This window comes from Dipodomys merriami, unplaced genomic scaffold (assembly GCF_024711535.1).
Source record: "Dipodomys merriami isolate MVZ:Mamm:240054 unplaced genomic scaffold, mDipMer1.0.p SCAF_1, whole genome shotgun sequence".
In the NCBI taxonomy this organism is placed as follows: Eukaryota; Metazoa; Chordata; class Mammalia; order Rodentia; family Heteromyidae; genus Dipodomys; species Dipodomys merriami.
In genome coordinates, this window is record NW_027202270.1 from 126300882 (window position 1) to 126318447 (window position 17566).

The window sequence follows — 17566 nt, forward strand, 5'->3', positions numbered from 1 at the left end:
CTGTTAGAGAATGAGACAATCTACCCAAAGAAAGGTATAGATGAGATTTCAGCTAGGGACCAACATGAACAGGACCAACATGAACAGGACCAACATGAACAAAAGAACAGAATTCTTAGCATCTCAATATCACCTGAATGTATAAAATTGAAACAAAGAAAAAGAGGAAAGCTGAGGCTATAGAGTATTATATAATTTTTTCATGATAAATGAAGATATCATTATTACATCTTCCAAAGGTTAAAAACTTGATTTGCTGTAATAGGTATAGGCTTTCTTACACTTCTATAAAATTATGCATCACAACCTTTAAAAGGTGAATTATGCTACTTCACAGCACTGTAGAAAGAGGTAAACATCAGTAATTCTGAATGGTATGTATAGTCTTTATGGAAGACAATCAGACTTTCTTGGTATGAAATAACAGAATCAAGACCCTAACTAGAAGCCAGGCATAAGGGTGCATACCTATAATTCCAACACTCAGGAGGCAAGAGGCAGGAGAATAGAGAATTCCAGACCAGCCTGGAATACATAGCAGGACTCTATCTCAAAAGAAAAGACAAGACAAAAGAAAAGAACTTGAGATAGAATCTACCTGTACACACGGTTTCCAATAACACTTAACTTTCTAAAATGAGAGAAATATAAACAAAATCACCACCATTGTCGTAAGAAGCTCAACAACTCCACAGGGATTAAATTATCTCTATGGCTACAATGCTATGGCATAGATGAGTACCCTCCCACCAGTCCCTTCGGATTTGGATGCTTGAATTTCTGAGGAACCTACCTGGATCATTCTAGACATGTGACCAGTACCTCTTTTATCTTGGAGAAAAATTACTGGGCCATAGAAGGCAATTTTATAATATACCCAGCTAGAATACTATAATCACTTATAAATAAGTAAAATTCAGCCATAACAAAAAAAAAAAAGGATTCTAGAGATGCTTGAATTCCTCAAGTAGGTTAAGAAAACTTACAAAATTCTTACTGGTGGATAAGTATTGTGACCTTGATCAAGTATAGAGGACAAGAATTTTGCTAAATGCCCTTATATAGACAAACACAAAGTTTCAAATTACTACTTACAATACTTAAAAATAAAGACCTGATGATTAACATATACATGCCTTATTCACAGACTCTATAATATTCAGACATTTTAACTTGGGCTAGAGATGTGGCTCAGTTGGTAGAGCAACTTGTCTCATATATTCAAGGCCCTAGGCTCAATCACCAGCACTGGAGAAAGAAACAAAAGGATGCTGGAAGCATAAGTTAGCAGTAGAGAGATGTACTTATCAAGTGATAGGCTCTGAATTCAAACCTCAGTATTGCCCCTCCCACTAAAAAGCTTACCTAAAGAAGATATTTACTTAATATGTTTACGAAGAACACTATAATCATTAATAAATAAGGTAAATTTCTCCCTTGGTAAAAGAACAACATATCCCCCTCCCAACAAAGAAGAGGAATGCATAAGGATACTTGGTTCTATGGGGGAAAAAAAAGAACTTCTCTAAGTACCAACCTTGACCCTCTTAACCCTCTAGACCAACAATTCTCAAAACCTGAACTACTATGTAAGAACCACTTCAGGTGCATATAAAAACTGCAGACTCCAGGAGCAGTTTGATTTCTAGAAGCCCAGGAATGCAGTTTTTTAACAGATGCCCAAGTGGCTCTCATATGACTTAAAAGTCTGAGAACCACTGCCACAGGTCACCATCACATTCTCAGTAAGGCACTCCTATAGTTACTAGAATCAATGTCCCAAAGCTGGGGTCAAGATTACCTTGCCGTCCTTCATCATTGGTAAAGAGCCCAGTGTCACTGCTGCTACACACACTGCTGGTTTCACTGAAAAAAGAGTAAGACATAAGAGAATGTATCAACTCCAGTCAAAAACCACTGTATATTCTTCTGGTTTTCAAGTGGAAAGAGCCCAAGCTTCTCTAATCTCAATCTAACATGCTAGTCACGCAGCAGATTTCACAGGAAAACCATAAGTAAAACTTATTTCCCCTCAAACTGAAGAAATATAAGTGGAGAAATCTAAAACTTTTACTTAGGTATATTTCAATGTACTTAAAAATATCTCAAGTGGCTGGGAATGTGGCCTAGTGGTAGAGTGCTTGCCTAGCATACATAAAGCCTTGGGTTCAATTCCTCAGTGCCACATAAACAGAAAAAGCCAGAAGTGGCGCTGTGGTTCAAGAAGTAGAGTGCTAGCCTTGAGCAAAAGAAGCTTAGGGACACAGTGGCCAGGCCCAGAGTTCAAGCCCCAGGACCGGCAAAAAAAAAAAAAAAAAAGTTATTAGTTTACATTAGTTTACAATAAGATACTAAATATAAGTAATCTCAACCTGATTTGATTAATAAATTTACAGAACAATTTTATTCTTAAATATTGCCAAAAATCACTTTCAAATAAGCTATACAATCATAAGATGTCTAGTACCTTGAGCTGGAGCTTAGCAAGCACAGGTTGTGTGAGCCTTGAGTTCAAACCCCAGTATTTCCCCTGACCTCAAAGACATCTAGGACCTCAAGTTTTCTTCTACTTACAAAGTAGCAAATAAATCCATAAAGACGAAAAAAAATGGCAAAAGTTCTATTTTCAAAAATTTTATGTCTTCTTTAATATCAAACATATATTTAAGACTAATTCTGGAAAAAGGAATTATAAGTTAAAAATTAAGATTAAAAAAAAACAAACTTGGGGCTGGAGACGTGGCTCAGTTAGGAGAGCACTAACCAATGAGTGAAAGCATCAGATATTAAGTTCAAGTCAGAAAAAAAAAATCATCATTTTTGAGTCACTGAACTAAAACTTTTGTTCTAATAATTGATTCTGCTTCATCTTACATTGTTCTCTTACACCCAATCTTCACTGGATTTGATTTGGTTGGTTCAAGAAAGTTTTTTCTATCTTTAAAATATTAGTTATTAAAGCCGGGCGCTGGTGGCTCACGCCTGTAATCCTAGCTACTCAGGAGGCTGAGATCTGAGGATCGCGGTTCAAAGCCAGCCCGGGCAGGAGAGACTGTGAGACTCCTATCTCCAATAAAACCACCAGAAAACCGGAAGTGGCGCTGTAGCTCAAGTGGTAGAGCGCTCGCCTTGAGCTGAAGAGCTATGGGACAACTCACAGGCCCAGAGTTCAAGCCCCACGACCGACAAAAAAAAAAAAAAAAAAAGAAATATTAGTTATTAACCATCCATGACTGGGAAAGTTTCCTTCTAAGCTGGTCAATTTCTTTGAAGATGAAAGAAACAAAAAGAATGAACAACCATCTTCACTTTGCCACAGAAGAAACAGGCTTGGTAAAATCCCAATCTACATTCCTGGATCAAAAATCTGAAAATATGTTGTATTTTGCAACATTTCCAAATAGCTGGCCAACACTAGGTCCTCAAGAGCTGCTTAAGTTAATTGCACTGCTTTCCTCATTTAAGCTTGTCTTTGAGCAATAGATGCAAGGTAGATGACACAGCAAGATCCAAAAAAGAACACTACCTCTGTATAGGTCATTTCATTTTCTTTTCTTTCTTTGCCAGTCCTAGGGCTTGAACTCAGAGGCTGGGCACTGTCCCTGAGCTTCTTTTGCTCAAGGCTAGTGTTCTACCACATGAGCCATAGCGCCACTTCTGGCTTTTTCTGTTTATGTGGCACTGAGGAATTGAACCTAGGGCTTTGTGCATGCTAGGCAAGCACTCTACCACTAAGCCACATTCACAGCCCTCATTTTATTTTCTTGTGTATTTGTAAATAAGAAGATTCTCAAAGGTCATTTCTCAACTACACTACTAGAATCATCAAAGGGCTCTACAGTGGAATTCAGAAGACATCCTCACCAAGTACTGCATTCTTCTGCTTCTGAGTTCAAGGTGCTGTGTTTATTGAGCTGATAAACTCAATGATGATGTTTTTGTATTTTTAGCAAATCTGAAGAAAGTGGTCTAACTCTACCAAGTCTTACTCATATAGTACTGTTCATTTCTTTTTTCTTAATTTTTTAAAAGGTTTATATAATTTTATTGTGTTGATCAAACCCAGAGCCTAGTACATTTTAAACATATATTCTACAACTGTTATTTCATTATTCTTTTTATCAGTCATGGGGCTTAAATTCAGGGTCCAGGTGCTGTTCCTGAGCTTTTTCACTCAAGCTAGTATTCTGACACTTCAAACTACAGTGCCACTTCCATGTAGATTAGTGGTCTCACAGACTTTCCTGTCCAAGCTGGCTTTGAACTGAGATCAGATCTTAGCCTCTTGAGTAGATAGGATTACAAACAAGAGCCACTGGTGCCTGGCTCAACCATGAGCCCTTTTACTTAGGAAAGGGGGAAAAAAAAAAAAAAAAACAAACTGTTCCTCATTTATAAGAAAAAAAAAAATTATGGGGCTGGGAAGGTGGCTCAGTGGTAGAGTGCTTGCCTTGTAATGCATGAGGCCCTGGGTTCGATTCCTCAGCACCACATAGGAAAAAAGCTGGAAGTGGCGCTGTGGCTCAAGTGGTAGAGTGCTAGCCTTGAGCTGAAGAACTGAGGGACAGCGCCCAGGCCCAGAGTTCAGGCCCCACAACCGGACCCCCCCCCCAAAAAAAAAAAAGAAAGAAAGAAAGAAAAAAAAAATTAGAGGCTGGGAATGTGGCTTAGTGGTAGAGTGCTCGTCTAGCATGCATGAAGCCCTGGAGGCTCAGAATGTGGCTTAGTGGTAGAGTGCTCATCTAGCATGCATGAAGCCCTGGGTTTGATTCCTCAGTGCCACATACATAGAAAAAGCCAGAAGTGGAGCCATGGCTCAAGTCGTACAGCACTAGTCTTGAGCAAAAGCAGCCCAGCAACAGTGGCCAGGCCCTAAGTTCAAGCCCACTAGTGACTAAAAAAAAAAAAAATTGATTCAACCTCATGTCCATTTTGTTTGTAGTCCTCTGAAGCAGAGCCAGGAAGACAGAAATCTAGCCTTTATTAATCTTCAGATGAAATGGAACAAGAAGACCATACAGGTAGCAGATAATGAGATCCTGTCCTCATAAAACCGATGCCTACCTTTGCCTCCAGAGTTTCCCTGTACTCCCTGGTCTCATCCCTTACCAGATTCTAACCTTTAAATAGTTTGTATACAAAAACCTTCCCACACTATTTCTAAACTGTCATGGAAAAAGCTATTAACCTTGCAAATAACTTATCCATTATTTAAAAAAAAAAACAAAAACAAAAAACTCAATCCTGCTGGGCACCAATACCTCATTTCTATAATCCTAGCTACTCAGGAGGCTGGTATCTGAGGATCACAGTTGGAAAGTCAGCCAGCCTAGGTAGAAAAGACCCTGAGACTTTTATCTCCAATTAACCACCAAGAAGTAGGAAGTGGAGCAGTGGCTCTACTGTAGTACTCTATAGTACTAATGTTGAGCAAAAAAGCTCAGGGATAGCATCTAGGCCCTGAGTTCAAGACCCAGGACTGGCCAAAAAAAAAAAAAAAATCCAATCTCAAATTGGGAGGATTTGGAGTTTTTATCAGGAAAAGAAGGGAAAAAGTTTTCTCCACTATTTCTCCTAGACCTTCATTTAATCATTTAAGAAGCATTTCTTAGCAGTGGTACTGAGACTAGACAGTATGTTGGAAATTAACTATACAATTTGTGAGTGGGGATGAGAAGGAAAAACTTGAAGAGAGCAAGGGAAGGGGTTACATTGTCCCAAAAACAAATATACTCTTTACCCGACTTACATAACTGGAACCTCTCTGTACATCATCTTTATAATAACAATAAAAAAACAAAGAAATAAATGTCTTCCATTATAAGCAGGGAAGGAAGGAAGGAAGGAAGGAAGGAAGGAGGGAGGGAGGGAGGGAGGGAGGGAGGGAAGAAGCAATTTGTTAAGTATTTATAAGACAGGTATAACTAGCACCACAACTATCACTTAGACAAGACAGTGGGAGAAGGGACTAAAGAAGTAGAGACTATGCTTTCCCATAACCAATATTCTGCAAATAATAAGCAGTATAAATCTAGAATTTAACCTTATAGTACTGAGAAAGCCATCCAATTTTAGATGTATGAAAGTATTTGTATGAGAGTAAAAGTAATACTTCATACTTCTCTACAATGCTCTTCACTCAAAAATGTTTCTGTGTTTATTCAAAAGCATTTAAGACAAAATTAGAGCCAATTTTGAACTACCAATTATATTATCTACTTACAATACTAGAAAAGCAACTGAACCATCTGCAATTGAAGTAACAGAACTGTAAAGAAAGTCAACTTCACTAGCAGTTCTAAAGACTGGTCTTCCTGCCAATAGTTCATCATGAAAAATGTTTAAACACAGTTAACAGTTTAAAGAAGTTAACACCACACCCCATCACTTAGATTCTGCCAGTAACATTTTACTTCCTTTGTTTTATCACACATCTATCTAATCTTCCCACCAGAGCATCTTTGTAATTAGAGGCGCTCTCAATGGATCAGGTGATTGAGCACTGTATTCATTTGCACATATGTACATTAGGAACTCAGTCTAATAAAACTACTCAAACCCCTCCACTGAAATAATTCAGGACAAACACTGCTAACCAAACATTACAAACTTTGGTACTGATTTGAAATGTTTGCATCTCTAAGATGCTCTTCCTTTCAAGTTCTGAAAATGAACTGCTTGCTCTTTTTAGGGGTAGTCAAAGGTTATCATTTTCAAATAAGAAAAAAAAATCTCAAGTTTAAAACTGTATATTTGTTCTATAGAAAAGATCAATATTGTAACCTAAGTTTTCTCAATTTGAAACTCAGACAGTGAAGTAAAATCCAGATACAGTGAACTGGAGGCAATTTTCCATGGCTTGAGGTCTTTTGGCAATGTCTAGAAAGTTTTTTGAGTTTTGTTGTTGTTGTTGTTTACTTGTTTTGTTTTCCTCGCAGTGCAGGAGGGCCTTTTGCATGCTCTACCAAGTGCTGCCCTGAGCGACACACAAGCTTCACACACACATGGAAACACTTTTGATAGTCATGACTTGAAGGGGTAAAGTACTAGCGCCTCGTGAATAGAAACTAGGGATGCTGTTAGCCATTTCAGAGAATTATCTAACCCCAAATGTCAATAGTGCCCAACTTGAGAAACCTGATCTAGAGTAATGAACAACAACAAAAAAAAAACAACCCAAGAAACTTTTTTTTATCATAAGTATCAACGTATAGGGAAAAAAACACAGGGGGTTCAGTGTAATCCATCCACTATGAGTCTTGAAAATGTATCATCAAAGACAAAGATAGGGGTGGGGCAAGGAATTACTGTTCTTTTACTAAATGTAGCATCACATTAGGTTAGGGGGGAAAAAAATCAGACAGCTAATAGCTATCTGTGGTAACCAGCCTCTAGTCTTCAGCCTCCAACCTGTAGTTATTTTACACATTAGTACAGTCCTTCTAACATGGTGCCAAAGGACAGAAGTAACTGTATGAAACTTCTTAAATTGGGTGATTCAAGACTATGGCTTCCACTTTGTACTCACCACCCCTGCACACAGCTCTCACATTAGTCCCTCAAGAAGAGCCAATTACCATGTCTTGAGAACACTGACAGTGCTGTAGAGGGGCCTAAATGAAGACGAGTTGAAAATTGAGATTCTCAGCCCTACAACCTTGTGAAGAAATAAGATCTACCAACAGCAGTTTAAGTTATCTTGGAACAGTCTTCATCATCAGCTGAGCTTTGAGAAGACTCCTTATCCCTTACCCTCAACAGTGGGACTGTAACTTTATTATAGATCGTAAGGACCACCAAGCTAAGCCACTCCTAGACACCTAAACTCAAGAAACAGAAGATAATAAATAGGTCCTGTTTAGAGTAATGACACCTTAGAGCAAGAGGTTCTCAGCAACAGGTAATACAGTACCTTTCAGAACTCTTTTCTGAAAATACTAACTTTCCTGCCCAGGCTAGCTTTGAAACACGATCCTCAAGATCTCATCCTCCTGAGTAGCTAGGATTACAGGTGTGAGCCACCCGCACCCAGCTGTAACTTCTAGTTCAACAAGACAAATCTCTCCAAATTCTGACAGCTGGAAGAAAAGGAAAGCTCCTGAGCTCCTCCTCTGACCTGAGTGTTAGCTAATCATTTTTTACTCCAAACCACAAGAGACAATGTACATTTAGAATTGAGTACGAATAGTTTATTCTGTCTAAATTACAATAAAGAGGCAAAGAATTCACTTATCACTTCTAATCAAAAGCTGGTATTAGAAAGCAACTACCCTGGTTTGTTTCCCTTCCCATGTAAAATTATACTAACCAAGGAGTTTAATAAGAGGTGTCTTTTACATCTATTTATATATCTATATCTTTCAGGGAGTATTGACACATCTGAATCCTAGTATTCAAGAGACTGAAGCAGGAAAATTATAACTTGGAGGCCAGCCTGCTACACAACAAGACCCTGTCTAAATAAATACATACATACATACTTATATACATACATGTAACAAAATGAAAAATTGTTTAGAATTCAGAAAAAACAAAAAGTAATATGCCATGCCTAAATTTACTACCTAAAGACATCTCTGCTCTTACTATTTGTTTTCCCAATCTTTTGCTAGGTGTAGGTAGAATCTTTGTAACCATATATAATCAAATTTCTAATAGTACATATGACCGAGTAGTCATTCAGAGAACTTTCTCCTTCAATTCCAAAATCACTTACATATGGTAAAAGAACAAATAATTAAGAAATTACCTTTTTTAGTTTCATTCAGATGGTCCATGAACAGAAGTAGCAACTTCTCCAGTTTACAGGTTCAACAATGTGACTACTGCAGCCAGGTATACTTTACCAAGATCCAGATCTTCTTCAGGTCTCTGACACTGAACTGAGGACTAAGCTCAGAGAAGTCCACCCATCCTTGTAAGACTAACCTATTCTTGGAGCTAATGATCATTTACCTCGAAGTGGATGAGCACATATTCTGAGCCCTGCATTCCTGAGAATATCTTTCTTTGCCTCTGCACATGAAGTATATCTTACCCCATGTAAAATTCAGGATGAGGGGGGAAGCAATCCTCAAATGTAACCCCTCACCCTTAATTCTGTAAAAATGGATGCCAAACCTGTTCCAACCTGACCATCCCTTCTAATATTTAAGTACTTGGGTGTTCTCTTTCATGCTCCCTTGCTCTCCCTCTCTCTCTCCCCCTCCTCTCCACCCCCCCCCCTCCTATTTTCTTTAGTTTTTTTTCTTTTTAAATTCTGCTTTTCCAATACTTTGGCTTCTTCTTTGGGACATTTACTTACAAACTGGGCCTCTAGTCTCTGTCCTCTAGACCTAATTTTCTCTCCCACTAGTTTCCTCTCTGCCTTTTAGAACAGCTTCCAAATTTCTCCATATCATCAACCAAGTCCCTTCCTACAGAAGGAATTGTCCTGTTTTACTATTATAATTACATCTTAACTTTTTTCATAAATTTTCTTTCTTGAACTTTCAATCCTCCTGCTCTAGACTCCCAAGTGCTGGGAGTCATACCACCATGACTAGCCATCTTTTTATATCCTGATGACAATTCCTAAAATACACTTTTTGTTTCCAGTGGCAATCATCTTCTTTTTTTTTTTTTTTTTGCCAGTCATGGGGCTTGAGTCTGGGCCTGGGCGCTGTTCCTCAGCTCTTCAGCTCAAGGCTAGCACTCTACCACTGGAGCCACAGCGCCACTTCTGGCTTTTTCTGCTTATGTGGTGCTGAGGAATCGAACCCAAGGCCTCATGCATGCAAGGCAAGCGCTCTACCACTGAGCCACCTCCTCAGCCCGGCAATCATCTTCTTAAGTTTGTTCTTCCTCCCAACTTTCAGAATACATTCCCTTCTACTTAGTTTGCAGAATGTGTTGGGGTCTCTTGTTCATATTTGCCAACAGAAAGAGTACACAGGTTAATTACCTTTGGTTATATTCTCAATAGGTAGCATGGCCTTCTCAGAGCTACAACTGGCCAAAAGGACATGCAGAGTCATAATGTAATTGTCAATATTACTGGCAGGCTTTTATCTCATATAGGTTTATGAGGCTGAGATCAGATCATCCCCTAATCCTCATGACCTGATTTTGACCTCATTCTTGGGATCCATAGTAAATACAGACATATAAAACAGTACCATCTATTGATCATACCAATAGTAAGATTCATTTACTTCTCAGGACTCAATATCCCCTAACTGCCTCCTATACCCAAACACAAACATATACCCAAAAACTACCATCCCCTCTCTAGTCAAGAATATATTAGAAATCACAGCCTCCATATACAAAGTAAAAGATAGAACAACATTCTACAGAGAGTGCAGCTGAACTATTCAATTTTCTGACTGAGGCAAACCTTACATTTCTGAAGGAAAGACTGCCTGTGGAGAAAAGACACGACATTCTATCTGGGTCCTAGGTGTTTCCTTTAGAGCCACAGAATAATTGTAATGTTTCTTTCAAGAGGAAGACTACTGTGGGGTACTGTGGCTCACAACTATAACTCCAGCTACTCAGGAAGGTGAGAGCGGAGGATGTAGATTTGAAGCCAGTTCAGTCAGACAAATCCAAGGAATTCTTATTCCAATTTATCAGCAAAAAAACAAAAGTAGAGATGTGACTCAAGTAGTAGAGTGTCAGCCATGAGCAGAAAAAGTTGAGTGAAAGCATAAGGCCTATGGTTCAAGCCACTGTTCAAGCCAAAAAGAGAAAGAGGAAATTTTCAAGTGGTGGACCTTTTTTGCAAGAGGGACTTAAATATCATATCTATCACTCAGTGTTATTAAGGATAAACAAGCAGAATTTGGAATAAATCTATTAAAAGTACTCTATGCTACCTCACAATGCTCTCAAATGAATACTACAAACTGCAATAACAGTGAATACACTCTGAGTCAACAACTCTATTTACAGAATAGAAAATAGGACATCACCAACCTACCACATATATTCTTTTTCACAGCTCTAGTAACCCCTGATTAATGACCTCCACTTGCAAAGGAGGCTACTTACCTTAACCATGAAATAATGAATGTTATTGATCCAACAAGCTACTGTTATAGAATGTTATTGATTACCCAATCTTTGGTTAAAATGGTCCTCATTTAGCAATTTCACTGTCACAAACACCTGGAGCAAGCACACTCATAATTAAAGAGTTTGGGGGAGTTAGAGTGAGAGGTGATGGACAGAGATCTCAGCATTCTCCCATTTATTCTTGCTTCTGAGCTATTGTTTGTGTCAGAAGGGACATTGATTTTCTATAAAAATAAGAAAACAAGAGGCACCAAGGGGCCGCAGAAGGTCAGCCTGGGCTGGAAAAGGAGGGGGGAAGTTTAGCACTCTATCTCTGTCACTTGCCTTCCAAGAGAAGGGAATATTTTCTTTCCTCTGAGATCAGCCTCTAATACATCACCTTAGGAAGGCTCCTGAATGTGACTTCAGACCCAACATCCAACCAATTCACTTACAGAAGAAAAAAACCCTGAACTATATTTAAAGAGAACAATTTTTTAGTGAATAGAGCTATGCACCTAATTAATAGCAGCTAGTGAGAAAAATTTGCATAAATTTTCTAACAAAAATTAATTTTGCAAGAGTTGTCCCATTTTAGAATATTCACATACAAAGAAAAAGATTAAAATAAAAGTTTGATCTTTATGTAGATATTTTTAAAAACTACTGTATCATACCCACTTTTGGTTCTTCAGAAATCATGAGGGATTGGTAAAGAATTAAAGGAAGAGGAAGTGGCGCTGTGGCTCAAGTGGTAGAACATTAGCCTTGAGCTGAAGAGCTCAGAAACAGCGCCCATGCCCAGAGTTCAAGCCCCATGACCAACAACAACAACAACAAAGAAAAAGAATTAAAGAAAAAGAAACTCATGTGTTTTTGTTTTGTTTTAAAGAAATCCTATCCACTGACTAGGCTAAGCAATAATCAAATTCCGATCTTTTTTTCTTTTCTTTCCTTCCTTCCTTCCTCTTTTCCTTTTGCTAGTAGTAGGGTTTGAACTCAGGGACTTACATTTGTTAGGCTTACTTGCTTGAGTAAAGCATGACTACTTGAGCCACACCTCCAATCTGGCTTTGTTTGTTGGTTGTGGTGGTCTAGCTTCAAACTGCCATTCTTTAGATCTCAGCCTCTTGAGTAGCTAGGATTAACAACATGAGCCACCAGTATCTGACTCCTATATTTTAATATGGTTTGTGATTCGGATAATCCTCAAATTACTGATAAAAAGTAAAATTCAACACTGTGATCTGTATGTAAATAAATTAAAATAACCAAGAGGATTCTTGAGAATGCTGATGGAGTAGTTCAAGTGGTAGAGCACATTATCTAACAAGCATAAGGCCAAGGTCCTAAATTCAAAACACACCACAGAGAGAGAGAGAATGAAAGAAAGAGGGAGAGAGGGAGAGAGAGGATTCTTGAAAGGAATTCCTTTAATACAGAGAGGAAAAAAGGTAGAAAATTTTGCCAGAATCAACTCAAGAGGAAATAATATCCAAATCACAAACTATTATCTATTTATACTCTACTGATAGCTCCATTTATAGATAAGTTAAACAGTTGAGAACAGGGCTGTGCATGCACCTCAGTGGTAAAGAACTTGCCTAGCATAAACAAAGTTCAAGGGTTAATCTGTAGCCCTAAGGACTTAAAAAAAAAGAAAGAAAGAAAGAAAAGTGGGTGTGGTATAAACTGGTATAAACCCAGCACTCAGAAGGCTGAGGCCAATGGAACAAGTGTTCAAAGCCACAGCTAGATGCAGGTGGCTCACACCTGTAATCCTAACTACTCAGGCTGACATCTGAGGATTGCAGTTTGAAGCTAGTCCAGGCAAGAAAGTCTGAGACTCTATCTCCAATTAACCACCAGAAAACAGAAGTGGCTCTATGGCTCAAAGTGGTAGAGTGCTAGCCTTGAGCAAAAGAGCTTCTAGACAACATGTAGGCCAAGTTCAAGCCCCATGACTGACAAAAAAAAAGTGGAGGCTTATAAACCTACACAGGTTATCCTGTTATTGGCATAGCCTCACCTCAGAGTACACTTAGTCTTTGCTCTTAAGACAAACAATAGGAAGTCCTAAGAAAAGTCATACATTCTATAGTTGTAAAAAAAGAAAAAGAGGGCTGGGAAGGTGGCTCGGTGGTAGAGTGCTTGCCTTGCATGCCTGAGGCCCTGGGTTCGATTCCTCAGCACCACATAAGCAAAAAGAAAAAAAAGCCAGGAGTGGAGCTGTGGCTCAAGTGGTAGAGCGCTAGCCTTGAGCTGAAGAGTTGAGGGACAGCGCCCAGGCCCAGAGTTCAGGCCCCATGACCGGACCAAAAAAAAAAAAAAAGAAAAAGAAAAAAAGAAGTTAAGACAGAAAAGGTCATGGAAAAGCATAAGCAACAAAACACAGTAAAATATTATCTTTGAAATCAGGTTTGAGACTCAATGTGATCACGGGATAACCTTGGGAAAACTGTCTAAATTCTCTTAACTTCAATTTCCTCATATAAAATACAAATAGTGGAACTGTAAATATTAAATAAGAGTAGTCATTAAGCACAGGATACAGTGCCTACCACATATATACTAACCTCACACAGTACTTAACAAACACCAACCACTATTAAAACTAATAATGGTCTCAACCAGAAATACTCAAAATCCATTTATAGGCTGTCTCTGGAGGCATTTAGGTTGAAACAATGAAAAGGGAACAAAGTAGAGAGGCTGAATATCCTGTAGTAAAAGTGCAAAAGCGGCTTACCAAAATGGTTTATTTACAAACTGCCAGACCTGGCAACTATGCATTTTTTTTCCTGGTTCTAAAGAATAGCATCATAGGTAAGAATGAACTACATAACATAAACAGCAACAAACTGTTTCTTAAAATTCTGTTTTGCATATGAGGTACATATTTAGGTCATTTTTAGAATCACACTGTTCCTATTATACATAGTGTTCCTGACACAGGAAAATTAGATTCTTGCAGAGGTTGACTACTGGGTAACGAAAGGAAGGCTACTAAAGTAATACTAGAGTGAATGCTTTGGAATAAAGTGGGACCCATTACAAGACTATGGATTTTCACATTGGTATACAGGAAAACTTTTGACCTAGGAAGGGAGATCTCACCATTCTGACATGTTCTCATCAGAGCCCTGTTTCTGTTCATCAGCTTCACACTCCATCCTTTCTTTTCTTCCTGTTTTGCTTAGGAAAGTCCTACTTTCTGCTGATTCACACAACCCATGGCTTGATGAGGTCCAGGGAGTATTCTCCTTCCAGCGGGACAGGCGCTGCTTCTTAGCAGACTTGAACCTGCAGCCTCTCTCATAGCTCCAATCTGACACCTTCAACTTCTGCTGAAGGCTGGCAGCCACTTCTGATGTCACTCGCTTCACCTTCCGCCGGCGTCTGAGTGGTCGACAAGGTGCATTTTCAGTAAAGGAGTCAGATTCATGCCAAGAATGTTGCTTACTCTTGACTAGGGCATTGAGAGCTGGGTGTCGTTTGGCCACCATGGTATCATCTGAGTCACTGAAATTGGTGGCTGGGGCCACTTCTCGACAGTCCTTGATGGTCTCATCCAGACTTGACTCCGAGGCCTCACTGTAGCAGCAGGTATGCTCCGCCAGGTGAGTAAAGTCAGACCTGCGTTTCCGGCCTCGGCGCTTCCGAAGCTGCCGCCTCTGTTGCCGGGGACTCAGGGTCATCTCCTCCCACAGCTCACCAAGCTTATGCTGCTCAGATGTCTGCTCCAAGGCTGAAGCTAGATCATGTACCAGCTCATCCATGAGGCCACATCTGCCAAAAAGTAAAAAGGGAAAGTTCATAAGTGAAAAAGAAAATAGGAATAGGATCTGCTGTTCTCCAATAATTTCATAGAGCAATCATGGCTTTGCACAATCCTCCCAGTCTACAGAAAATAGACACCTTTCATCTGACTACAATTAACACACTGTTCCTACCACCTATGTTCTCTTAAGCCACTAAAAATAGGTTCTGACTGAAGTCAACATGCCCTGAAGTACACAAAGTCAACCACTTAGTAGATAACAACTACTACTCTATCAGCAAAAACAAACTCAAGGGAATAGGGCTTTCTCTTTTTTCCAATTAAACTTGTCATTGAATTAGCTGATGATAAAATCCAAAAAGATTAGTAAATGCTCAGAGAAGAACAGAAAATCACACAGCTCGGAGGCAACAATGCTTGATAAGAAATGTACTCATTATCTTGCCCATGTAATTGTAATTCCTCTATACAGTATTCTCACAATTAATTAAATAAATAAATATAAATATAAATTTAAAAAAACCATAGGAGCGCTGGGATAACAGGGTGGGAATCAGTCACACTACAGTATTGACAATGGATGAAGGACTGCTCTGTTGTCCAGGATAGCTAGTGAAAATAAATATATGTAGCAGAGAACAGAAAGAGAACTTAGTGATAAACTTTGGGGAGGTTGGCTTTAAGTATTACTGACCCAAGTTCTTCCATGACCCAAGTTTGTATACAGGAAAAAAAAAAAAGCCAAAGTTTGATAACATCCTAGTAGCAACTGTCATCTGAAAGTTACTAAAATTCGAACCTTACAGAATGTCATTTATTTTTCAATAATTGGCAATTTTTAGTCTCTTTTCTTCATTCTGATCATCCTAATTATGTGCTTTAGGGTCTCACAATCACATAAAAATAGAATATAATGACAGGGACATGGGAAGTCTAAGATTTCTGGCTAACTGCTTTCTAAAATGTCCTGATCATTTCCTTTAAAAATCTCTCTAGGCAAACTAGAACATTCTCCTCAAACTATTACATTTCAGAGGCAAACCTTTCAAGAAATAAGAATAGTAGAGGTAATTTTCAAGATAAGTAATATAGTCTTACAACTAACAAAATATACACTAATTAGTACGTTTTTCCAAAACTCTGTTGAACCTAAAGTATTTATGATCATAATGAGAGCTTAAAGCTGTGACACTTAATATAGTTCAGATGTTGTAGAAGGTTTTCTTTCATGTGTGCGGTACTGGGGGTTGAACACAGGGCCTTACACCCTGCTTGTGTGCTCCTGGCTGGCCTCTACTACCTGAGCCATGCTTCCAGTCTGGTCTTACTAGTTAACTGGAGATGCAGACTCCAGAACTTCTGAATTGCTTTGAATTGCTATCCTCCAGGTCTTGTCCTTTGGAGCCAGGTGTGGACCACTGGCACTCTGTACAAAAGGAGTTTCTGAAACTTTCCCGCCTTGTTCCTATGTCACTCAATTCAAAGACAGACAAGTCCTCTGGTTTATATGTCACACTTGTGGACACACCGAGCTCCAAAACTGCCACCCAAACAAAACTTCTCATAATGTAAACACACACACACATGCCACAACCCTTTAAGCTGTTTAAGTAGTAGTTTAAAGTGTCACGGTTGGGGTTTGGAATCAGCTATCCTTAGACCAAAATAAACAAGTGGGAGCAGTATGTCTAAGCCTCACTACTCCCTAATAAAGAACTGCTTTAAAAAAACTCGGGCAGAACTGCACAAACTTTTAACGTGGAAGGAGGTCAGCGAGCAAATCGACTAGTTATGCAGAATCTTTTCTGGTCTCAAAGACTCCAATTCGAAGAGGAGTGACAGGAGAACCCCGGGCCTTCCGCACCTCCAGGCTCGCTGGGGGCACCGAGTGGACCCCGGGCGCAGGCACGCCCCCCGCCCCCACTCCCACCCCTTATACCCCCGGGCCGAGAGGTAAGGCTGAGTCACTCCTGGGAAGCAAGTTCAGGAAGTCCGACGCAGGGTCGGAGCTGGGGAGTCGGGGCGCAATTGTTCTTCGGGCAAAAACCGCCAGAAATCAAGTCCCGGCAACATGGCCACTTCAGGAGAAAAACGGTGTCGCGAAAGCCTTCATCTGCCCAGCCCTGGCCGGGCCGCTCCCCGAGGGCCAGGAGGACCTCGGCCCGGGCCCCCCAAGCCCTCCCGCGGCCGCCAGCCGGAAGGACGGAGAGACGAGCAGACAGGGGACCGTTGGCCCAGGGGCGACATCACCGCCCGGGATGAGGGACCGGCCCTGAGACGCAAGGCCTCGCCACGCTCGCCCCGCCCGCCCGCCGCCGCGGCCTCGCCGTCCCCGCTGCCGCCCAGCCTCAGCCCACGGCCCCGATACCCGCTGCCACAGGCCTGGGACCCCGGGCACCTCAACGCACTCCTCCCCCTCACCCGCTGCCGCCGCCAGCTCCGAAGGGCGCCGCTTTTTGGGCAGAGTCTCCCCGCCGGAGTTTCCCTCTCTGACCTCATTTCCGGTCTGGGCCGGAGGGGCGGGGTGTTGATGGAGTGGGCGGGGCTGAGTGAGTAAACGTGAGACCCGCCCACACCCAGCGCTTCCGCCCCGCAGCACACACACTTCCGCCCCCATGGTGGGCGGAGCCACGGGGAAATAAGGAAAGGCTCCCGGGCGGGCGAGCCAGCCGGCGGGCAGGCCTGTGGATGGATGCTGAAGCTGCCGCTGCGGGAGGGCCTTTCTGGGGAGCATTTAATAAAAGCTGA

At 40.5% G+C, this 17566-nt stretch overlaps 1 protein-coding gene across 12 annotated transcripts in view; it reads right to left on the reverse strand.

Moving 5' to 3' along the window:
• Nucleotides 1–17310, reverse strand: part of Gpatch2l (G-patch domain containing 2 like) — a 53309-nt gene extending 35999 nt beyond the window's left edge. For 11 of the 12 annotated variants that reach the window (XR_011373491.1, XR_011373483.1, XR_011373481.1 and 8 more), the window contains exons 1-3: nucleotides 17240–17310; nucleotides 14155–14826; nucleotides 1802–1866 (exon numbers count right to left, since the gene is read on the reverse strand). Coding sequence is in view for 4 of the 12 variants with exons in the window: in XM_070029277.1 (XP_069885378.1) it covers nucleotides 1802–1866; nucleotides 14155–14816 (727 nt within the window). In the remaining 8 variants the exon portion in view is untranslated. Of the gene's footprint in view, nucleotides 1–1801; nucleotides 1867–14154; nucleotides 14827–16757; nucleotides 16781–17239 lie in introns of those variants that run through there. The other variant, XR_011373478.1, reaches the window with a different exon arrangement.
• Nucleotides 17311–17566: the final 256 nt, after the last annotated feature.